We start from the raw sequence: 25247 nt of genomic DNA on the forward strand, positions 1-25247 counted from the left end.
GTGTAAGGTGGTATCTCATTGTAGTTTTGATTTGAATTTCCCTGATGGCTAATGGTATTGCATACTTTTTCATGTGTCTGTTATCCATTTGTAAGTCTCCTTTGGAGAAGTGTCTGTTATGTCTTCTGCCCATTTTATCACTGGATTATTTGTTTTTGGGTGTTGACTTTGAGAAGTTCTTTATAGATCTTGGATACCAGCCCTTTATCTGTAATGTCATTTGCAAATATCTTCTCCCATTCCATGAGTTGCATCTTAGTTTTTAGGGCTGTTTCCTTTGCTGTGCAGAAGCTTTTTATCTTGATAAAGTCCCAAAAGTTCATTTTTGCTTTTGTTTCCCTGTCGTTTGAAGATGTGTCTTGCAAGAAGTTGCTGTGGCCAGTGTCAAAGAGGTTACTGCCTATGTATCCCTCTGGGATTTTAACGGATTCCTGTCTTACATTGAGGCCTTTCATCCATTTAGAGTTTATCTTTGTGTATGGTGTTAGAGAATGGTCCAGGTTCATTCTTCTGCATTCGGCTGTCCAGTTTTCCCAGCACAATTATTGAAGAGACTGTCCTTTTTCCATTGGATATTCTTTACCTGCTTTGTCAACAATTAGTTGACCATAGATTTGAGGGTCCATTTCTGGGTTCTCTATTCTGTTCCATTGATCTGTGTGTCTGTGTTTGTGCCAATACCTTGCTGTCTCAGTGATCACAGCTTTGTAATAAAGTATGAAGTCAGGCAATGTGATGCCCCCAGCTTTGTTTTTCTTTTTCAACATTCCCTTGGTGATTTGGGGTCTTTTCTGGTTCCATACAAATTTTAGGGTTATTTGTTCCAGCTCTTTGAAAAATGCCAATGGTATATTGATAGGGATGGCATTGACAGTGTAGATTACCCTAGGCAGTATAGACATTTTAACAATGTTTTATGCTTCCAATCCATGAGCATGGAATGTTTTTCCATCTTTTTATGTCTTCCTCAATTTCTTTCATAAGTGTTCTGTAGTAGTTTGGCTCTTTCTTATCAAGGTAAACATACACTGGACTATACACTCCGCGATCCCACTTCTAAATGTTTCTCCAAGTGCATGGAGAACACAGGTCCATACAAAGACCTGTATGCAGATGCTCACAGCAGCTTTGTTCGTAATAGCCCCAAACTGGAAACAACCCAAATGCGCATCAACGGTGAATGAGTCAACAAACAGTGGTCTAGCCACACAATGGACTGCTACTCAGCAATAAGGAGGAGTCAGTTACTCATGCAGCAACGTGGGTGGATCTCTAGATTATGCTGAGTGAAAGAAGTCAGACCCATAGACCGCAAGACTGTCTGACTCTATTTAATGTGACGATTAGGAAAAGGTTAAACAATGGGGACAGAGAACAGATTGGTGGTTGCCAGGGGCTGGAGGGAGGGCACTGTCTGCAAAGGGGCACAGTTGTTGGGCTACTGACCACCTTGTGCTAGGGATTATCTTTTCTTCACATTCCTCTGGGAAAGAGAGAGTCCTCCTTGCCAGCTTGAGTGTTGACTGAGCATGGCCCCAAGCCCATCTTTGCTGTTTTGTCAGATCACTGTCAGCACCACTGTGTTTGGAGAAGTAGATGTCAGGACAGGATTAGACCTTCAGGAGGTTCATGGAAGAAACATCTCTAAAGATAAAGGGATAGGAGTACGAGGACACCAAGAGAGCCTTTGGGCCACAATACCTCTCCTGCTTGAGGAGAGAGGAAAGGTAGGATCGCATTGGAAGAGCCTCAGACATCAGAGTAGGTGTGAATCCCGTTCATCCAGGCCAGCGGGGAGCCCCTGAGGCAGAGTGACCCTTTACAGCCTCCTACTTTGGGCAGTAGTGGCCCTGTTCCCTGCCGCGGTGCTCAGACATTGGCTGGAGCTTCCCAAGAGGACCATGGCCTGGGGCAAATTTCCCACAGCCACAAAGGGAAGACAACTGGAGACTGTTGATCAGCTGTGCTGCCTGTAGTAGACTACTCCCCTGAAGGGTGACCTGATGAGGTCACAGAACAAGCAACTGCCATAACCAGGAAGGTTTTCTCAGGGACCACACAAAGATCTGCAATAGGAAGAAACATGGCCCACCATTCTCAAGTCCTTCAGGTAAACGTGATCTCTGTTACTGCCTTACTTGCATATTGCTCCTGTGTTGGTGGAGGCGGCAGTTGGAGGGGATTTTACTTGACCTTTGCTGCTATGGCGAGCCCGCCTCCCTCTGTCAGGGAATCCGTGAGAGCATTCTGCCAGCTGCTAAGTAGATCTGCTGCGTTTTCAGCGAAGAGCTGGGAAGAGGACAACACGCACGGCATAGGTCGTGAGGAGGACCTGTGCCAGCAATCAGTTTGTTACTTTGCCTCCGTCTGCCCCCACGCTAATGGACCTTCACCATCACATTTGTCTGCCTCGTCATCAGTGGCAGCTCAGACCCTGTATCTGAGAACTGCTGGTAAGATCTGAGTAGTTCCCTTGCTCCAGGATCTGAGTATCATTTGAGGAAGGAGTGAGGGAATGGGTTCTATGAATACGTGCATGGTTGCCTTCAGAGTCTCTGCTTGAGGTGCTCGTGCTTCCACTTCAGTCAATGGGTCCGGGTCTGAGAACTGGTCCAGGTCTGGCAACTGGGTGAGGGGGTCACGGTTTTCCATTGCGGTCGCTAACATCTTGGTTAGCGGATGGTTCTTGAGAGATTTTTGCTCGCACAGATCGTGCTTGCCCTCATGGATTCCCATCTGTCTCGCTTGCAGCAATATCGCGTTCTAGTAGACATCATCCTGTGGCTGAAAGGTTCCTGGGTGGACATTCCAATCTGATCAATGATACATTAATTACAAACGCTTTGCCTTTGATGTCTCAATGCTGCCCTGTGGCCCCTGCCATTCTGGAATTCTGTCATTTCCAGTGAGAGCCGGAGTCCAGGTCCGTGGCAGTATCAGCCCAGTCTTCCAGAAGATAGCTACTACTGAGCTGCTCAGGGTTGCTGGTGTCCCTTTCCCCAGCTGTTCCTTAACGATTTGGTGATGCCCTCTGGGCCCTCCCAGGAAACATTTCCAACTGGTGGATTTTCTTGTCTTCCAGTGCTTTGGTGGTGTCATTGCTCACTTTAGCTAAAAGTTGGAACAAATTTCTCAGCATTGTGTGGAAGCTGTCTTGAATATGTGCAGAAGTGAGTCAATTATTTCTCTGGCAATCTATCCCCCAAATGAAGGAGAGTATCTTCATTTTGGAGAAAGCTCTGCCATCATTTGAGGGCTACATGGCCTACTGGTCATGTTTCCTTAGCACTTGGAGACCCCTTAGGACCATCCCTAAGATGAACGTGTTCAGGTGAGAGGCCAATTACGCCTGGTATACACAAAAATTATACCACAGAGGTACACAAAATGCCCCCAAAATGTTGATTACCATTTTAAGGTCCTTTCACATGGCACTTAAGTCAATCAGAGAGTATAGTTTGAGAGTACCTCCAGGATGATTTTCTAGTAGCTGATAAGCCCGATGTTTCTCCATTCAGTTCAAATAATTTAATATAGTCCTGTGTTTGCAGGCACTAAAGACAGTTCTCCGATTTGTCCTGTTTGTCTACCCCACCAGTTAGGTGGTATTCCCCCACCTCCAAGAATCAGTGATAGCTATAGAGTGGGGGTGAAGGAGGCATCTGAAGGTGTTGTCAGGTGTTTTGCACAGTGCAGGAATTGGGGCCACTTCTGTTTTTTCCAATAGATTTCTCAGTAAGGTAAGGAAAGGTAAGGTCGTCACATCATGGCCAGAGCTGTCTCGTAGGGGATGGCAGACTCAGTAGCTCGTTGAATTTTAGATGCCTGCAGGAGCTTGGCAGAGCTGCAGTAGGACAATGTCCTTCATGAGGAAGTTTCCAGTGGAAGTTCTGAAAGATAAAAATCTTTAATGTCGCTCTCAGACCCCCTAGGTCTGAGATATTCCCTCCTCAAGTTCCAGGGTTGTTGTTCTCATTTTTTTATTTTTTATTTTTATTTTTTATTGTGTTACGTTAGTCACCATACGGTGCATCATTAGTTTTTGATGTAGTGTTCCATGATTCATTGTTTGTGTATAACACCCAGTGCTCCATGCAATATGTGCCCTCCTTAATACCCATCACCTGCCTATCCCAGTTCCCTACCGCCCTCCCCTCTGAAGCCTTCAGTTTGTTTCCCAGAGTCCATAGTCTCTTGTGGTTCATTCCCCCTTCTGTTTACCCCCCCTTCATTCGTCCCTTCCTTCTCCTACCGATATCCCTGCTATTGCTTATGTTCCATAAATTAGTGAAACCATATGATAATTATCTTTCTCTGCTTGACTTATTTCACTTAGCATGATCTCCTCCAGTCCTGTCCATGTTGCTGCAAATGTTGGGTAATCGTTCTTTCTGATGGCTGAGTAATATTCCCCTGTGTATATGGACCACATCTTCTTTATCCATTCGTCTGTTGAAGCGCATCTCGGCTCCTTCCACAATTTAGCTATTGTGTACAATGCTGCTGATGAGGGAACAGAAGGCAAGCTGAGGACAAAGGAGAAACTGACACCCTGCAACCCCAGTGGGATGTATGTGACATTCCTCGGGTACTCCTGGCTGTCCTAAAGGAAAAAGAAATAGTTAACCTATGGAGACCACAATCCTGCAACACTTGAATCTCCCTCAGTTTACAAATGTCTTAGCGATCTACAAGAACAAAGCATTTCTATTAATAACCTAGCTTCCAGAAGGAAATATAGATACAATTAAATGTCCTTATAATCTGCAGCCTCCAGGAAGTTCCCAACTACCTTCATGTTTAATGCCTTACTAGAGGGGTACACAACCTTAACTTGACAATGGCAAGGCCTCCAGTATCCTCTGAGTCTTCTTTAACGTATGAAAGTACTTTCTCAACCTCCCTTTTTCCTTACCTTTCCCCAACCCCATAGTATACAATCAGCCACCCCTCACAACCCCGGGGCAGCAGCTCTTTCTGCCCATGGGTCTTGTCCCCGTGCTTCAATAAACCACCATTTTGCACCAAAGACGTTTCAAGAATTCTTTCTTGGTCGTTGGCTCCGGACTCCACCCCGCCGAACCTCATCTATATCCCACAACCTCATCACTGCTATGAACATTGGGGTGCATATGGCCCTTCTCTTCACTACATCTGTATCTTTGGGGTAAATACCCAGTAGTGCAATTGCTGGGTCATTGGGTAGCTCTATTTTTAACTTTTTGAGGGACCTCCACACTGTTTTCCAAAGTGGCTGTATCAACTTGCATTCCCACAAACAGTGTAAGAGGGATCCCCTTTCTCCACATCCTCTCCAACAATTGTTGTTTCTTGCCTTCTCCATTTTTGCCATTCTAACTGGCGTAAGGTGGTATCTCAAGGTGGTTTTGATTTCAATTTCCCTGATGGCTAATGATTTTGAACATTTTTTCATGTGTCTGTTAGCCATTTATATGTCTTCATTGGAAAAGTGTTCATATCTTCTGCCCATTTTTTGATTTGATTATTTGTTTCTTGTGTATTGAGTTTGAGAAGTTCTTTATAGATCTTGGATAACAGCCTTTTATCTGTAGTTTCATTTGCAAATATCTTCTCCCATTCTGTGGGTTGCTTCTTTGTTTTGATGACTGTTTCCTTTGCTGTGCAGAAACTTTTTATCTTGATGAAGTCCCAAAAGTTCATTTTTTCTTTTGCTTCCCTTGCCTTTGGAGACGTGTCATGAAAGAAGTTGCTGTGGCCGATGTCAAAGAGGTTACAGCCTATGTTCTCCTCTACGATTTTGATGGATTCCTGTCTCACATCGAGGTCTTCCATCCATCTGGAGTTTATCTTTGTGTATGGTGTGAGAGAGTGGTCAAGTTTCATTCTTTTGTATATAGCTTTTAAATGTGGAACCTAGGGGCGCCTGGGTGGCACAGCGGTTAAGCGCCTGCCTTCGGCTCAGGGCGTGATCCCGGCGTTCTGGGATCAAGCCCCACATCAGGCTCCTCCGCTATGAGCCTGCTTCTTCCTCTCCCAGTCCCCCTGCTTGTGTTCCCTCTCTCGCTGGCTGTCTCTATCTCTGTCAAATAAATAAATAAAATCTTTTAAAAAAAATAAATGTGGAACCTAGAACCAGATAAAGTCCTCTAGTAAGTGTTGAGTACAATGGAAAGCTTCCTTTCCAGTGATAAGGTTGTTTTGCATTTTAAGGTTTTTTTCGACATTTGTCACACTCTTGTTATTGGTCATTGAGGTCGTTTTCCATATTTTTAAAAATTCAGTTAGCCAACATATAGTACATCATTAGTTTCAGATGTAGCGTTCAGTTATTTATCAGTTGCATATAATACCCAGAGCTCGGGGCACCTGGGTGGCTCAGTGGTTAAGCATCTGCCTTTGGCTCAGGTATGATCCCAGGATTCTGGGATCGAACCCTGCATCGGGCTCCCTGCTCCGTTGGGAGCCTGCTTCTTCCTCTCCCACTCCCCCTGCTTGTGTTCCCTCTTTCACTGGCTGTCTCTCTCTCTGTCAAATAAATAAAATAAAATCATAAAAAAAAATACCCAGTGCTCATCACATCACATGCCCTCCTTAATGCCCCACCCCATCCCCCCACCCACCTCCCTTCCAGAAACCCTTAGTTTGTTTCCTATAGTGGAGTCTCTCATGGTTTGTCTCCCCCTATGATCCTCCGTGCTGTTTCTTATATTCCACGTATGAGTGAAACCATATGATAATTATCTTTTTCTGATTGATTTATTTCGCTCAGCATAAGACTGTGTTTTTTTCCTGCCTTTTAGCATGCTTTGTAATTCTTTGTTGAAAACCAGACATGATGTACCTGGGCAATAGATACTGAGGTAGATAGGGCTTTAGTGTTTATTTGACCAGTAGTTCGGCTGTGTTTACTTTTACCTGTAGCTGCAAGTGTCAGAAGTTTCAATTTCCTCTGGTGTCCCTGTTTTTGTCTCCCATATTGTCTTAGGATTTCCTGAGAAACTGCTTCTTAGAGTCTGTGTTTTATAGTTTTATAGTTCTTTCAGGTGTAATTCACTTATACAGAAGCCCTTTTGATGTGGTGAAAGGAGTGGGAAGATGGGAAACATTCTTTGGTCTGAGATTAGGTCTCTGTCTAGTAGTGGTCCTGTGTCCCTCGGCTCTGAAGTTCACACTGGCATTTAAGTTCCCCTATCTCCCCATCCCCAAACTGAGGTGACATAGGAGGGCAAGAGGGGGCTGGAGTTGGGTAATTTTACTTCCCTCAGTTGAATAAGGCTTTGGTGAAGTCTTCCCCTTGCTGGTTAGACCTTTGTTTTGAGGACACTCTGGGTGTGTTTCAAGATGGTTACTGTTACCTTCACCATATTTCCAAAAGTCACTTTTCTCGACTCTTCTTGATCAAGCATTTGGTGACTTTTCCCCCCCTGATCTTTACTATGAGTACCTGGTAGGTTTTTTGGAGATTAGATTTATGACAGTATAGAGACTGCCTTTGGAGTGAGTCCCCAAGAGTTTTTAATAATGATGTTAGTCGCCACTCCAGGAATTCACCGAAGTCACCACTGAAGTCTCATTGGCTCCAGCCACTTCTGCTTCAGAGAAGCTCATCCATATCCTCTGTATCAGCCTGCCGCCCCAGTCTGTCCTGCAGTCTCATTTGTCAGATGCACCTAAGAAAGGTCATTGACTTTTTTCAGTTTCTTTAGCCTTTTTATCTTTGTGTAGGTGGGAGTTATGACTTGTAAGCTTTTTACATGCCAGAGCAGAAACCAGAAGTGCATCTGTTGTACAATTTGTATTGTTTTAGATTTGCTTTATGGCTATGAATATCATCAGTTTTGGTAAATGCCCTACATGCATTTGAAAATGCATGTGTATCCTGCAGTGTTCCGACTACAGTGTTCCATATGTATCGATTAGGTCAGTTTGATTAATGTCATTTTAAGTCTATGTCTTATTTTCTACTTGCTTGTTCTGAGTAAATATCTCCAAATATGATCCTGGATTTTTTATTTCTTCTCTTTGACCTCTCAACTCTTGCTTCATATATTTTGAAGCTCTGCTATTAGGTGCTTATGAAATACTATGGAATGATCCTTCTTTTTTTTTTTTTTAAAGATTTTATTTATTTATTTGACAGAGAGAGAGAGACAGCCAGCGAGAGAGGGAACACAAGCAGGGGGAGTGGGAGAGGAAGAAGCAGGCTCATAGTGGAAGAGCCTGATGTGGGGCTCGATCCCATAACGCCAGGATCACGCCCTGAGCCGAAGGCAGACGCTTAACCGCTGTGCCACCCAGGCGCCCCTGGAATGATCCTTCTTAAATATATTCTTCTTTACCTTGATTAATACCTCTTTATCTTTGTCAATACTTCCCTTGTCATCTTTTTTTAAATTAAAAAAAAAATTTAATTCCGGGGGACCTGGGTGACTCAGTTAAGCTGTCTGACTCGTGATTTTGGCTCAGGTTGTAATCTAAGGCTCGTGAGATCAAGCCCCCGAATCAGGCTCTGTGCTGGGCATGGAGCCTGCTTAAAATTCCCTCTCTCCCCCTCCCTCTGCCCCTCCCCTGCTCTTTCTCAAAAAAAAAAATTTAATTCCAGTATGATTAATGTACAGTATTGTATTAGGTTGAAGTGTACAATATAGTGATCCAACATTTCTATTCACCTTATCTTCTAATATATTTTCATCAGATTTATTTTTGTTAATATATGCACTGTTTACTTTTTCATATCTTAGAGTTCATACGATTTATCTTTTGCTTTCAAACCTTCATAACTAGCTACATAATAGATTTGGTTGTGTTGGGTTGTTTAGTAAAGAAATCACAACTGAAATAGCAGGTGTAAGTATAATTACCCCTGCCTAGTTTAGGAAAATTAGTAGTAACTCTTCAAGATCAAACCACTTGCACATGCAAAACAGGCGAGTTAAATATGGGTGTGATTGGTTATCATTATCCCTGTATCTTTGAACCATTTGATCATGGCACAGATGTCTGTAATTCCCAAACATTCAGTTATTGCTCTTAGGTTACTACTGTTGAAGTTATTGTTGAAGCTTAATTAGTAAGGCTTGATTAGGATATATCTCTGATTTATCACTTTCCAGTCATTTGTATTACCTCAAAAACATTTTGAGAACCCCCTATACCAGAGATTTGGTGAAAAGGTGTATTGTTTTTAGTTTATATTTTTATGTATATTCAATGCCCATATAGATTCACAGGTTCAATAATGTAGAACTATTTTGTTTTTCTATTATTTTTGTTAATTTTGTTAGTTTGGTTTTCCAAGGAATTTTCCCACGTTGCTTAAATTTTCAAATTTACTGTTGAATTTATTCCCATGTTTAAATTTTCATTATTATCTTATAATAGAAACTATTACAGGGGCACCTGGGTGGCTCAGTCAATTAAGCATCCGACTCCTGATTTCAGCTCAGGTCATGCTCTGAGGGTCATGGGGTCAGCAATGCCATGTTGGGGCTCTGCGCTCAGCAGGGAGTCTGCTTCTCTGTCGCTCCTTCTGCCTCTTCCTCTGCCCCTCCTCCCCTTGTTCGTGTGCACACTCACGCTCTTTCTCTCTCCAATGGATAAATAAATCCTTAAAAAAATAAGAATAGAGCTACCCTATGACCCAGCAATTGCACTACTAGGTATTTATCCCAAAGATACAGGTGTAGTGAAAAGAAGGGGTACCTGCACCCCAATGTTCATAGGAGCAATGTCCACAAGAGCCAAACTGTGGAAGGAGCTGAATGCCCTTCAACAGATGAATGGATAAAGAAGATGTGGTCCATATATACAATGGAATATTACTCAACCATCAGACCGGATGAATACCCATCATTTGTATCGACATGGATGGAACTGGAGGGTATTACGCTAAGTGAAGTAAGTCAAGCAGAGAAAGACAACTATCATATGGTTTCGCTTATATGTGGAACAGAAGGAATAGCATGGACAACATTAGGAGAAGGAAGGGAAAACTGAAGAGGGGGGGAATCAGAGGAGGAGATGAACCGTGAGAGATTATGGACTCTGGGAAACAAACTGAAGGTTTCAGAGGGGTGAGACGTGGGGGGATTGGTTAGCCCAGTGATGGATATTAAGGAGGGCATGTATGGCATGGAGCACTGGGTGTTAACACAAACAGTGAATCATGGAAAAGTACATCAAAAACTTATGATGTATTATATGGTGACTAACATAACATAATAAAATCTTTAAAAATGAAAAAAAATAGAAGCTATTATAGGAATGCTTACTGGCAATTTATGTTTTCTCAATTTAGTTCTTTTTTTTTTTTTTAAGATTTTATTTATTTATTTGACAGAGATAGAGACAGCCAGCGAGAGAGGGAACACAAACAGGTGGAGTGGGAGGAGCCTGATGTGGGGCTCGATCCCAGAACGCTGGGATCAAGCCCTGAGCTGAAGGCAGACGCTTAACGACTGAGCCACCCAGGCACCCCTTTTTAGTATGTTTTTTATGTTTTATTGTTTTGTACTCCCATCTTTATTTTTAAATTTTACCTACTAGTAAAGTTTAATTAGCTGTTATCTTTCTAGCTATATAAAATATTTTCAGTCTCTCTCCTTTTCTAATATATACCTTGAAATCCAGAAATTTCCATGTAAGCATTCTTTAACTGCATTCTACAAGTTTAATATGTTGTATTTTCATTCAGACCAAAATATTTTTAATTAAACATTTTGGTCGTATTTGAACCATGGCATATTTAAAAGGCCGTTCTTTAATTTTGAAGCAAATTACTATTTTCTAGCTCTTTTTCCTATACAATTTTTAAAAGTTCTGGAGTTAAGGAATATACATTATGCAATTTTTATTTTTCCATTTTGAGACTCCCTTTATGACCATGGATATTATCTACTTTGCTAAATATCTCATGTGCAGTTGAACTTAATAGGTGTTCTGCAATTGTTGACTCTACTGTTTCATGTGTGTCAGGTTAATTTGATTAACCTTGCATATATTTTCTATTTCCTTACTAATTTTTTTGTCTGATTTTTCTCAGTCGCTGAGAGAAGTATGTTAATATCTGCAAGTAGATTTTGGATTTTTGTATTTCTCCTTTTTGATTTCTCAATGTTTTCTTTATATATTTTGAAGCTATTTAATAAATAGATAAAAATCCCTGTTGAATTTTTTTTTGAAGATTTTATTTATCTATTTGAGAGAGAGAGCATGAGCAGGGGCAGGGGGGCCTGGGAGGGGGGCAGAGGGAGAGGAAGAGGGAGAAGCAGATTTCCTGCTGAGCAGGGAGCCCGACTTAGGGCTCGATCCCATGACCCTGGGATCATAAGTGAGCCAAAGGCGACACTTAACCGATTGAGCCACCCAGGTGCCCCATCTCTGTTGAATTTTATCATACTAAATGAATCTTTATCTCTGTAACTACTTTATCTTTTCTACTATTAATGTCGTTTGTTTCCCCCACTTTCTTTTGCCAATATAAGTTAGTAAAATATTATTTTGGAGTAGGTGTTCCTTCCTCTCAGTTCGGATACTGAATTTGTTTCTCTGGAGCATGTTGAATTAGATTCTGATTTGCATCTAGAGCCAATAAAGGATGGTAGGAGTACGTCTTGAGGAGACTAGGTATCTCCTTGCAGGGTAACTTTCCCAGAAGAGATAATATTGGGGTCTTAAGCTTTAGGTGGCTAAGCTTTTCAGATGGGAGGAGTCTGGCTTCTTCTGGTAAAGGAGACTCAGGGATACTTGGAAGGATCGAGATACTCAAAATCAGTCATGTCTACCTGGAATTTTTCTTTGCAAGTGCCAAGGTTTTTTCCCTTCTCAATCAATGTCCTAACTTTCCCACTAGAGTCCTGGCAAATCTATGTATTCAACTTACATTGTGATTCTGTAACTCCACAAGTAAAGTTTGATTTTTTTTTTTTTGTAAGACTGACTCTGTGCCTAAAACAAATGAGGGATTCTTTTAGGTCTACCATTATCAGCTGTCTGAGCTGAGAGTTTAGAGCCTTGAGCTTCACTGTGCAAATTCTGTGGTAGAACAGTCCTTGAGGTACTTAACTGTCATCATCACCCTTGGTCCCCCACACATTTGCTTCAATTGTGCACTTCATCATAATAAACACTGGGTGGTAATTTAATTCATTGTGATGCCACTGCATGCCCATTCCCCATTGGACAGGAGTTCAGCAGTGTGTAAAGCCACGGACCTGCCCATACCAATCCTGGAGTCCCATTTTGTCTGTCTCTCTTAGCAGCACTCTTGGTACTAAGTTCTGTATCTGTCAAGATCTAGTCCAGAAAAGAAAAACCCACCAAGAGTATTTAATATAAAGAAACTCTTGAAAAGATTTTAGAGGACCGAAAAGATGGAAAGAGAACACTGAGGTACATAGAGGTACGAGTTGCAAGAAGAAGCCCTACCCCTAAGATTGGGGGATAAAAGGGAAGAGGCTGGGGTTATCATAACTAGATACTTTCATAATGGGCCTGATAGATCTGGACTGTAGAAGACAGGGCATTGCTCAGGTCATGTTGGTAACGGGAAATCAGAAAAGGGGTTCTGTAGAGATAATAGCTGTACTTCGTGTGAGGAGCTGGTAGTGGTTCCTTAGGAACTTGGAAGAAGGTCCTCCAAAATTGTGACTCAGATATCAGAGAGACAATTGGTACACATGTGGGGCCTGTATCAGGGTTCTTTGTGGTGTGCCTGGAACATCTGAAAAAGGGACACAGCTGGTGTGGGCTGCGCCAGGTACTGGAGAATGGTTCTGAACATCTTGTACTCACACTTCTGAGGAGGGCACACTGTTCATCGGGTACTCATACCTTTGTTAGGTCTTGATGGAGCTGATTCTGGGAATGTGGTAACCAACTCTCACTACCAGAGCAAGGCACCAGAGCTGGGGATTCATGAAAGTAGCAGGCAAATAAGTAATTACAAATCCCTTGTCCTCTTTTTTTGCCTTTTATTCTCTCTTTTGTGTCCTTATTGATAAAACTTAAGAAAGCCAAATAACAATGGAAATATAATGTGCAGATTCCCATCTCCAGCTTCATAGACAAAGTATAAATTTTAGTTTTGGAGTTCAGGAAATAGTTGATAATCAGCATAAGAAGTGTCAGTAGAATGCTGCTGGAGCTTCTATGGTGACAGGTAACAGCAGGTGACACTGATCTGTGTGAAGCTCTCTGATATGTGGTACTGTTGCACCCTGACATTTAGTATTGTTTCAGTTAGTTGTGGCTCACTAAATTGATTTTGTGACCCTGTTTGGTTTGTGACCTAAGTTTGAGAAACAGTGAAATTGAGGCTGTGATTGAGCCTGAGAGGAGACTTGGCAAGATAAGGGTTTTGAGAAATTTGAAATAGTGCTGGAAATAGAAGAGCTAAGAATTCATGCAGAGGAAAATCTCACACTGCTTGAAGTGCTGGTAATGGTAGAAAGGAAGGGCTTTGGAGTGATATCAGTTTACATAATTCATGGTCATGCACTCTTCCCTCAGGGCTTGTTTTTGGAGCCACACAATGGTGACAGACTTGCGTGTCTCAAAGATTCTCAGCAATGAACTTTTCTATTATTACCAGATCATATTTCTGACAAAGCTTAATATAGGTTATTTTCCTCTTTATAATGCTTTATCTTTAATAGTCCTCTTTCAAATCACACTCTCTCATTTTAATATTCCCAGATCTGTTTATCATATACCAAGTATATCATGAAGAGAGAAATGGAGAGGAAATCCAGTAATTAGGATTTCACCTCCACCAGCGATGCTTTCCCTAAGAGGATCCATCTAGTATTCTTGGCTTCCAGTAGCCATCCATTAGTTCCAAAAAAGTATCCAGATGTATACAGGTATTCTCAACATTATAATGCTGAAGATATTTCCCATACTCTATACTACTGATCCCATTTGTGTCCTTATGTAGAATACTCATGTCACCAGTATGTGTTCAGATGTGTCTCCAAATTTATTTTAATTTTTGCTTTCAAATATTAAACAAATCATTGATACTTTTAACTAAAAGTCAGTGAATAAGCAAAGTTAACTTTTACCTGAGCTAAAAATTTATGTCTTCAACAGGAATGACGTAAGTCCACTTGAATTGTGGCCTTTTGAACATTTTAATGAACTGACTCTAGGTATAAGCTCCTCAATCCAGCCTTCTCCAGAGAATTCAGCTAACTCACCAGCCATGAAAAAATATAGACTAGAATGTATATCTACACATCTGAATCTCTTAGTGATTGAAAACATGGTGCAGCTGGGCTGGGTGGAGCGAAGGCTGCTGCCTGCATGCTGTGTTTGGGGGCATTTGGGCTATTTGCCCTGCCCTGAAATAGCAGCCCATTTCCTGTTTTCCCATCAGTATGGCTGCCTTTCTTTGGATGTCCAGAGTTTTTCTACAGATAAGAATGCATTATAAAATAAAAATTTGGCTTGTTTTGAAGGGGTCTCCTAAAATTAATAAGTCCCTTAAGGAAGGATTACTTTGACTGCTAATGTCAGACAGAATGGGGGCTAGATAGGATGTCTGCACAGGAAAGGAGAGGTGGAATAAACTGAATAAAGGGACAAGAAGAATTGTGGGGTATGGGTGGGTTGTCCACATGCTTGGTGAAGATAGCAGGGTACTGGTAGATTTTTGGGAGGAGGAGCAATCTGGGAGTCAGATGGTCAGTCTTTTTAATATGGAGAATTTCATGCCAATTTACATGTTTAGAAAAGAGTATGTAATTTTTTGTATCCACCATCCAGTTTCAACCGTTATCCATCTACGACACACCTCCTTTATCTCTTCCTCTGGAAACCTGTCCTTCCCCCACCCCCTGCCTATATACATATGTATATGTATATGTATATATGTATGTATGTGTGTATGTATGTGTGTATGTATGTATGTATGTATATGTATATGTATATATGTATATGACAATCTCAGGCATTTTATTAATTCAAGCCACATTCCAACTGAAGAATCACTTTTACCTCCCCTTCTTCTCTCTCTCCCACTCTCCTTACCCCACCAACTCCATCCTAGCTCTTTTTTTTATTTTCACTTTCAGCACTGCAACTCTGATGGTCCACCTCTTCCAGAACACAGATCCATAAAGGTCAGCTCTGCACCCTAAGCAGCTCAGAGGGAGGAGCCAGACCAGCAGTGCCTCACACCCTGCCCTCTTCTGCCCTGGACAGATGGCTCCATAATTACAGCTCCGTAATGGCAGTGAGTGAGGCCCTGGTGCATATCAGGGTCACTCTTCTGCTACTCTGGGTAGGAATGCCTCTGTTCATTTCTGGCCACTCTCAGGCAAGGCCCTCCCAGCACTTCTCCCCAGAATTGGTGATCCCCTTGAAGGTGACTGGCAGGGGCAGAGGTATGAAAGGTGCAGGCTGGCTCTCCTACAGCCTGCAGTTTGGGGGCAAGAGACACATTGTTCACATGAGGGTCAAGAAGCTCTTGGTTTCCAAACACTTCCCGGTATTCACCTACACGGACCAGCATGCCCTCCGCCAGGATCAGCCTTTTGTTCCTGATGACTGCTACTATCATGGTTATGTGGAAGGAATCCCTGAGTCCCTGGTTGCCCTCAGCACCTGTTCTGGAGGTTTTCGAGGAATGCTACAGATTAATGACCTTGCTTATGAAATTGAGCCAATGAGGTTTTCTGCCACATTTGAACACCTGGTGTATAAGATAGACAGTGATGATACACAGTTCCCACCTATGAGATGTGGGTTAACAGAAGAGGAAATAGCACGCCATTTGCAGTTGAGGGCATCATATAATTCTACTCTGATGCAAAGTTCTTACATGGGCTGGTGGACCCATTTGCGGTTTCTTGAGCTGGTAGTAGTTGTGGACCATTTTCGATTCCTTTACTATGAAAGTAATGTGACAGTAGTACAGCGTGAAGTATTTGATGTTGTCAATATAATAGATATCTTATATTACCCCTTGGAGGTTGATATAATTTTGACCGGGATTGAAATCTGGAGTGAAAGAAACCTAGTTGCCACCGATAACATGGAGCAGCTTGTGGAGGATTTTGCTATTTGGAAGTTTTTCAATCTTGATGCCCGACTGCACCATGATACTGCCCATCTTTTCATTAAAAAATATTTTGGCATAAAGCTTGGAATTGCCTACGTTGGAGGAATATGCCAGCGTCCTTTTAACAGTGGAGTTGATGTTTTTGAAGGAGACAGTCTGTATTTTTTTGCACTTACCGTGTCCCATGAACTTGGTCATAATTTGGGTATGTCTCATGATACTGAACAATGTGTGTGTGGGCTTCAGTGGTGCATAATGTATCCCTCCCAGGTGGCAACAACTCGGTTCAGCAATTGCAGTTATGCCCAGTATTGGGACACTAGTCTCACTAGTGGAGTATGTATTCACTCACCTCCACATCCAGGGAATATCTTTAGGGTACAGTACTGTGGGAACCTAGTGGTTGAAGAAGGAGAGGAGTGTGATTGTGGGACTGTACACCAGTGTGTAAATGATCCCTGCTGTCTGTTGAACTGCACTCTGAAGCCTGGAGCTACCTGTACTTTTGGAATTTGTTGCAAAGACTGCAAGTTCCTGCCATCAGGGACTTTGTGCAGACATCAGGTCAATGAATGTGACCTTCCAGAGTGGTGCAATGGGACATTTCATCAATGCCCAGAAGATGTATATTTGCAGGATGGGATTCCCTGTGGTGACGATGCCTACTGCTATGAAGGGAGATGTAATAACCATGACAAACAGTGCAGGGAGATTTTTGGCAAAGATGCAAGGAGTGCATCTCAGAATTGCTACAAAGAAATCAACACCCAAGGAAATCGATTTGGTCATTGTGGTATCACAGACCTAATATATGTAAAATGTGAGGCCCCTGATATTCTGTGTGGAAGAGTGCAGTGTGAAAATGTGCGAGTGATTCCTACTCTGATCCAGCATTCTACAGTGCATCAGCTTCACTTCAATGACACCACTTGCTGGGGCACTGATTATCATTTAGGCATGTCCATACCTGATATTGGTCAAGTGAAAGATGGCACAGTGTGTGGTCCACAAAAGATATGCATCCACAAGAAGTGTGTTAATACGACCTATCCACCACGAGACTGTCAGACCAATGAGACCTGCCACATGCACGGAGTCTGCAATAATAAAGAGCATTGCCACTGCAACCGTGGATGGGAGCCTCCCTACTGCGAGCACGCAGGCTATGGAGGCAGTATTGACAGTGGGCCACCTCCCGGGAAGCCCGTGATATTGGTAGAAGCAAAGGCGATGTTGGGTTACCTGTCATTATTGTGGCTTATTCCTTTTACTGCTTTCGTTTTATTTTGCCTTCGTGTACTTTGTAAGCCAGAAAAAAAAAGAGAGAGGGAAGAAGAGGAAAGCTAAGTCTCCTGCTTCATTAAACAAATCCCTAGTTCTTCTTTCAATAGTAGAGAAACATTAGGGCATGTCTGACTGTTTAAAGAAAAATTTAAGGATCCTTCACATCAGGATTATAAGCATTAATACCACACCAAAGGATTTCTAGCATGTACTTTCTTACTCTTCAGTGTTATAAGCCATATTAAAACTTCATTTTTTTTTCCTGGAGGTTGTCTCTTTATTTTCTGGGCAAAGTCACAGCAGAGAGACGTCTTTAAGCTGATGTCTATCAGTTCTAAACCTCCTCCCACCTTTGTACTCCCGGATGTGCTGCTGCAGACCTCATTTCTGTTTTGCCTATTCTTTTCAGGGTAACTGTACCTAAAGGGAGCAGAAGAAGTAACCTAGCATTTACTTTCCCGTGCTCTAAAAGTTACTCTCACTGTCATTTTGGCTGGGGCCATGCACTCTGGTAGCCCTGTTTGGTTTTGGACTCCAGTTTTGTTGGCTCTTTAGGCCCCTTCATTCTTGCTGAGAAGTACCAGCACTGATTGGTCACTGACACCCTCAGAGGTCTGACTTATAGCTCTGAGGTTAGCAGGTCCTCCTCTGAGTTCTGCCTAGCAGCTGTCACTTGTGCTCCTTAAAGGCCTTGGTCCCTGCTCTGCAGAGGGTCTTTCTCTGGGTCTTTGTTCTCTTTATCAGGGCTCTCATGTTATGGAAAACTTACATTAAATAAACTTGTGCGTTTTTCTCCTGCTAATTCTCAGGCCAAGCCGGAGACCTCAAGAGGGTTAAATGCTTTTCCTCCCTACACCAGACTCCTTGAATCACCACCACTCTGATAAACCCACCTTCTTTCCCTGTGTTCCCCTAGCCCTAAGGCTATCAATGCTTTCACTAGTCATTTCATTGTGATAGTCTGAGATCTCTAGAAGCAGACACTGAGTTAGAGTTTAGAGTGCAAGATTTTGATAGGGACCAACCACTGTTAAACGGTGAGGGAGTCAGTTGTGTAGATGAGAAATGGTACTGCATTGCAGTCTTGGCCAACCCAGCAGTGAGCTCTGGAAAAATATTGCCTGAAAGATTTGTCTTGAATTGGGTGAAAATGGCCTGGTTTTCATACTTTCCCTTGCTCATACACTGTATCTGGAGTGCCCTAGGAATGGCAAGAGGTTAGCCACACTTCTCTGTAACAGGCTTTCCCAAAGAGCTGACATCTGGAGGCTCTCTGCTGATTGTAATCCCTGTAGCTGCTCAGCAAACTTTCTCTGAAGAAGAATCAAAGTGGCCTATTTGGATAGTCTACAGTCTAGTCTTTGCACTGCTCTGATCTGCTTTTCCATATATGTTCTGGGAACAGCTCATCCAGGATTCTAATAGGCATCTCTGCCTGTGGGGTACCTTGTAAGAGGGAAGTTAATGAGATGAAGCACAGTTCCTACTACTATGTTTGGCACTGGGGCTGAAACTGATACTTACTGTCTTTCTTCTCACCTTTACATAGTATTCTGCTGGCTTTGGATGATAACCCTGTGTCATTACTCAGGTCCTTGTCTCCAAAGCACCTGAGTGTTTAGTCACCATTCTCAGACTGGGGTTGCTGAATCTATCTATTTACAGTCACAATGGGGCTAGAGAATACCAACAAACATTGAAGGAGATCACCTGGGTTCCACACATATTCCCTGCATTTCCATGATATAAAAGCAGCCCTACCTCTTCTAAATGATTAGGCTCAGTTACACCTGCCAAGACTGTGACACCACTTCATGCTATTGATAAAGGGACACAGGAGCCCAAAATGCCCAGGTGGCAGCTTTAGCCAAGAATTCCATTGGGACTCTAGCTCTGTCCCCTGGTGAAAATGTGACCCCTTTGCAGAACCTGCAAAGTTGAAGGGGGCAAGAAGCACAGACCACCCCAGTGGGTCATAGGGAATAGTGGTATATGGTGCCACTCTGGCTTCCAGTCCTTTGTTCCCAGACCCAAGAAAAGATTTCTGGTTCAGTGCATACAGTCCATCCTGGAATGGTATCTGTATTAGGGTTCCCCAGAGAGACAGAACCAATAGGATATGGCATTTACGTATTTACCCCTTCTCCAGAAGAAGATGTAAGTCCCTTGAGTTATTTTTACTCTTCTTGATATCCTATAACTTAAATACTATGATGTGAAATTAATAATACCCAAATACTATGATATAAATATAATTATCCCATGCCACATGATTAAGGAATAAGGAAAGAAAGAGGAAAATGGAAAGAAGACAATAGGAAATATGAATACAAATACATTGATAACAAAATAAAGAGAAAAGAGTTATGATCCTTCCAGCCCTTGTTTCTATAACTGGTCACCTGGTTGCAGCTGGTATTTATAACCATCTTCTATCCACTCTATTCCCTTTGCCTTCAGCAAGTACTTTATCTGATCATAGTTCTTTATCTGGTGGTGTGACCCAAACCGTCCTTCCTAAAGGGTCTGGGCCATTAGTAGTCCTGCCTGGATTGAGTTGTTATATTTTTCCAATGACCTTAGTCATAGGAAATGGTAGTATGGAGAGACACACTAAGGGATCTCCTATATTCCAGACACTTTTCCCTACCTTTTAACTCTGGCTTCCGTGCTGTGAAGTAGTAGTCCAGTTTCCCTTTAGTTATCAGGATCAATCACCCCAGCCATCATCATAACTCCTTTCACTGCCTGTTGATTCAGAGGCATGAGGAGCCCGAAGTGGCCAAGTGGCAATCTTAGCTTCCAGTCAGTGGAATCATTGTTTGTCTCTTGGCAGAAGTATTCTTCCCTCTGGGACTAAGACCTCTAAGGCAGCAAACCATGAAGTCATAGGAAGCGGAAGCAAAAATTTTGCTGGTGGGTCGTTAGGGTTAATAGTGAGTGGTGCCACTCCCATTTCCACCTCTTGATACCTGGACCCATGAATCTTGTCTATGGAAGAAACAGCATCATATATTGAACACTAATTCAGGGCATATACAGCCTTCTGGAGAGCCTTGCCCCAGCCCTGCAAGGTATTGGTTCCTAGCTGGCACTGTAACTTAGTCTTGAAAAGGCTGTTCCCCCATTCTATTAAGACAGCTGCTTCAGGATGGTGGGGAGCATGATAACACTAGTGAATTCCATGACCATGGGCCCATTGCCGCATTTCTTTTGCTGTGAAGTGAGTTCTTTGATCAGAAGCAATGCTGTGTAGACACTATCATTGGTGAATAAGGCTTTCTGTAAGTCCATGGATGGTAGTTTTGGCAGAAGTTACTGTGTGTAGGGAAGGAAAGTCTGTATCCAGAGTGTCTACTCCAGTAAGGATAAAACGTTGCCCCTTCTATGATGGAAACAGTCCAATATAATGAATCACCTTCTGATGTGCAGGTAGCTGGCTGATTACCCCAGAGAATGATACCATACTGGTGGCTCAATATTGGTCTCTGCCACTGCAGATTGGGCAATTCGTGGTAGCCGTAGCCTGGTCATCCTTGGTGAGTGGAAGTCTGTGTTGCTGAGCCCAAGTGTAAGTGCCACCCTATAACCATAGCTACTTTGTTCATGAACCCATTGGGTCATGGTGGGCGGGTTGGGGAAAGAGGCTGACTGGTCATTCTATCCACTTATTTTTTTAATTTAAATTCAATTTATTTAACATATACTGTATTATTAGTTTCAGAGGTAGATGGAATCAACACCCAGTGTTCATTACATCAAGTGCCCTCCTTAATGTCCATTGCCCAGTTACCTCAGCCTCCACCCATCGCCCCTCCAGCAGCCCTCAGTTTGTTTCCTATAGTTAAGAGTCTCTTATGGTTTGCCTCCCTCTCTGTTTTTGTTTTATTTTATTTTTCCTTCCCTTCCCCTATGTTTATCTGTTTTGTTTCCTAAATTCCACATATGAGTGAAATCATATGGTATTTGTCTTTCTGTGACTGACTTATTTCGCTTTGCCTAACACCCTCTAGTTCCATCCACATCGTTGCAAATGGCAAGATATCATTCTTCTTGATGGCTGAGTAATACTCCATTGTACATATTCTGTCTGCTTATTAAAATCCTCTTCTGAGGTAACCCTTTGGTGAGCATTCACATGGGACACAAATACGTTCATGTTTCATTCAGAGAGGTCTATCCACATACCTTTTTTTTTTTTGATTGTACCAAATGTTTATTATCTAAATGAAGTAAATGTAAACTACCGTATAACACATGGAGATTAATGAAAACTATGGGGTGCATTTCTTTTTTTTTTTTCACCTAAAGTGTACGATTTAATGGTTTTTAGTCTATTCAGAGTTGTGCCACCATCAAAAAAAGGAGAACATTTTCAACACTGAAAAAGAAACTACATTAAAAATAAAAAAAGAAGAAACTCTGTCCCCTTTAGCATTCATCCCCTGTTCCCCACCAACTCCAGCATTCATCCCCTGTTCCCCACCAACTCCAGCCACTGGCAACCACTAATCTACTTTCTGTGTATAGATTTGTCTCTTCTGGACATTTCATAAAAATGTCTCATACAATAATATGTGGTCTGTGACTGCCTTCCTTCATATATATATATATATATACATATACATATACATATATATATATTTTTTAATATGATATGTTAGTGACCATACAGTACATCATTAGTTTTTGATGTAGCGTTCCATGATTCATCGTTTGCGTGTAACACCCAGTGCTCCATGCAACACGTGCCCTCCTTAATACCCATCCCCAGGCTAGCCCATCCCGCCACCTCCCTCCCCTCTAAAACCCTCAGATTGTTTCCTGGAGTCCATAGTCTCTCGTGGCTCATTTCCCCCTCTGTTTACCCCCCCTTCATTTTTCCCTTCCTTCTCCTACCGATCTCCCTGATATTCCTTATGTTCCACAAATGAGTGAAACCATACCTCTTTCCCAAATTTCTTTGTCACTAATTTTTGAATCATGCCCCTTCTAAGTCCCTGACCATGCAGCCACAGCCCATGAACTGTTATGTCATTCCACATCTGGCCATTTCTCCTTACAAGCAAAGTGAAAAACCAGGTGCACTGCACAAAGTTCTGTCTACTGGGAGGATTTCCCTTCACTACTGCCTTCAGGGCTGTCCCTGAAGGGACTGCAGTGCCCTGGGTGACCACATCCAGCTGTGCCTACATATCAGGCAGAACCATCTGTAAACTAGGTCTGCGTCTTTTCCTCTGTCAACTGATTGCAGGGAACTCCCCGTGACCCTTCATGTGCAGGGTGGGAGAGAGATGGCAGTGGAGCAAGAGTGGGGACTTTGGACATTTGGGCCACTTCTTCATGTAACTTACTTCAGGACCTGCTCAGGTCTGATCTTATGTATATCACTTCTATTTGATGGAGTGTTGGTCTGCAAGCCCACTTTGTGGTTGGTGGGTCGGAGAACACCCAGTTCATGACAGCTCAGGTCACGTGGTAACTTGGCGGCCCATGAGCAAACATTCAGTCAGTACTCAGGCCCAGTAACAGGCCAAGAGCTGAGCTGTTTCTCAAAGGTAAAGTAGTTATCTGAAGGTGATGGCAGAGTCTTGCCCCCAAATCTTAAAAGCCTGCATTGCAATGCATCTCTAGGGACCTGTCAAAGGCTCCAAACAGCATCTTTATCTGACACTGACACTTCAAGCACCATTGAATCTGCTGGATCATAAGGCCCAAGTTGCAGAGCAGCTTGCAGAGCAGCCTGGACCTATGGCAGAGCCTTTTCTTCTGGGCCCCACTTAAAACTAGCAGCTTCTCAGGTCACTTGGTAAATGGACTAGAATAACACTCGAATGAGGAATATGTTGTCTCTAAAATCCAAAGAGATTGTGCCTCTTTCTTGGTTGTAAGAGAGCCAAATACAACTTAGTCTTCACCCTAGAAGGAATATTTCAACATGCTGTACATAACAGGACCCCTAAACATTCTGAAGTAGAAGTGAATTTTAGAGTTATTTTCCACCCTGATATGCAAGTGTCTTACCAGTAAGCCTAGAGAAGTTGCTGCTTCTCACTCACTAGGTCTAATCAGCATAATGTCATCAATGTAATGGACCAGAGTGATATCTTGTGGAAGGGAAAGACAATCAAGATCCCTGCAAACTAAATTATGGCCTAGGGATGGAGGGTTGCTATAACCCTAAAGAGATATATATATGTGTGTGTTACTGGCCTTACCAGCTGAAAGCAAACTGCTTCTGGCGGGCCTTATGGAAAAACGCATTTGCTAGATCAATAGCTACATACAAGGTACCAGGGGATGTGTTAATTTGCTCAAACAATGAAGCCCCTTCAGCAGCTGCAATTGGAGTCACCATCTGATTAAGCTTACAATAAAATAATCCACTGTCATTCTCTAAGATTTATCTGTTTTCTGCACAGCCCAAATAGGAAAGTTGAGTGGTAGTGTGATGGGAATCACTACCCCTGCATCTTTCAAATGGTGGCACTAATCTCTGTAATCCTTCTAGGGATGTGGTACTAAATGGCTTTCACTTGGCCTTTTCCACCATAATAGCCCATATTCTACAGGTCAAAGAACCAATGTAAGGATTTTGCCAGCAGCTAAGTATGTCTATTCCGATTATACATTCTACAACTGGGCAAATAACCACAGGAAGGGTTCAGGGAGCCACTGAACCTACTGAGAAACAGACCTGAGCTAAAAAACCCATTGATCACCTGACCTTCACAAGCTCTCCTACTCTGACTGGAGAGCCACAGTGCCGTTATGAATCTTCTGGAGTCAGTGTCAGTTCTGAGCCAGTGTCCAGTAGTCTCTGAAAGGTATGACTTTTCCCTAATGTACACCCCTTAAAAGGCCATCCGTCCCTCTGGGGAAGACTGGGAGAAAGATTAACCATATAAATCTTCATTGCTGTATCAGGGGCCTTCCTAAAGTGTACCTGACCTCACATTCATTCAAGAGGTTCTTGGTCTCTAAACTGATTCAACTTGGGAACTGATTGAAGGACTGTGATTCATTGCTTTTATGATTTGAGTTAGACTTTCTGTTGACTTGACATAGAAATTTTTGCTAAGATAGATCAAATGAGAACTTCTATTTCACTTCTAGGAACATCATGATTCACTAGGCAACACCACAGGTGTGCATGAGTCAGTCTATTGTGATTGCTGCTTTGACTCTTGTTCATTCTGGTAACCATGCCTACCTCATCTTTAGTGGTTAGTGCTGCCCCTTGGCCCCTGTTGCCCTGGGATCCATATCTTCTCAATACTTTAAGGTTTTCCAATTGAATGACTGTGGCTCCCACTCTTAAGTCTAGCCTACAGAGAAGAACCATCACAGAGCTCTTCAAGGATGCTGGGCTCCCCTCACAAATTTATTTCTCAGAGTATAAGTGAAAGATATTTCTCCGGACCCTCAGTGTGGGTGAGTAGGTCTTAAATGACAAGCACACTCTAACATTCCAGTCTCCTTAAGCCTCTGAATCCTTTCCTCTATCTTAAAATAAGGCAGGTCAACTATTTACATTTGGCTCATGATTGGCCTTCTTTTCATCCATGCTTCAGCCAATTAACCAACAAACTATTAGAGCCCTTTCTAACTTCCCTGCATCATTAAATGCAAAATGTCTTCTTAATGAGCCCATATCAATAAATTCAGCCTGACTCAACTTTATGCTTCTTTCATGTTATCCCATACCCTCAGTATCCATCCATGTTCCCTGGATGTCTGTTGGTATAAATTGGAAAATTTAAATAGTTCCTTTGGAGTGTATTGTACCTCCTCATGTTTTGTATCTCACCATTAGGGGTCCTCTGGGATTTGACTCTAGTTACAGGTTTAGAAGCAAAGTGGGGTGGTGAGGATGGGTCCTGAGGAGAATCAGCACTGTCTTGTATGGTGGTTATCT

The 25247-nt window shown here is 42.5% G+C and overlaps 2 protein-coding genes across 3 annotated transcripts in view; both read left to right on the forward strand.

Annotated features, from left to right (window-relative positions):
- MED6 (mediator complex subunit 6) overlaps positions 1-25247 on the forward strand; it is a 114391-nt gene that overhangs the window by 43637 nt on the left and 45507 nt on the right. Inside the window, exon 7 of one of the 2 annotated variants that reach the window (XM_057318730.1) lies at positions 15057-17596. The exons of the other annotated variant lie outside the window; for it this stretch is intronic. Within the exon in view, the coding sequence (XP_057174713.1) occupies positions 15057-15122 (66 nt within the window). The 3' untranslated portion in view covers positions 15123-17596. Of the gene's footprint in view, positions 1-15056; positions 17597-25247 lie in introns of those variants that run through there. 2 annotated transcript variants of the gene reach the window in all.
- On the forward strand, positions 15212-17596 carry ADAM20 (ADAM metallopeptidase domain 20). The gene has a single exon (XM_026519691.4). The coding sequence runs from the start codon at positions 15212-15214 to the stop codon at positions 17390-17392; it is 2181 nt and encodes a 726-aa protein (XP_026375476.2). The 3' UTR covers positions 17393-17596.

The sequence above is a fragment of the Ursus arctos genome, unplaced genomic scaffold, assembly GCF_023065955.2.
Source record: "Ursus arctos isolate Adak ecotype North America unplaced genomic scaffold, UrsArc2.0 scaffold_25, whole genome shotgun sequence".
Classification (NCBI taxonomy): Eukaryota; Metazoa; Chordata; class Mammalia; order Carnivora; family Ursidae; genus Ursus; species Ursus arctos.

Excerpts from the sequence above, each read along its gene's own strand:
- ADAM20 (XM_026519691.4), top strand. The coding sequence starts at position 15,212 with ATGGCAGTGAGTGAGGCCCTGGTGCATATCAGGGTCACTCTTCTGCTA.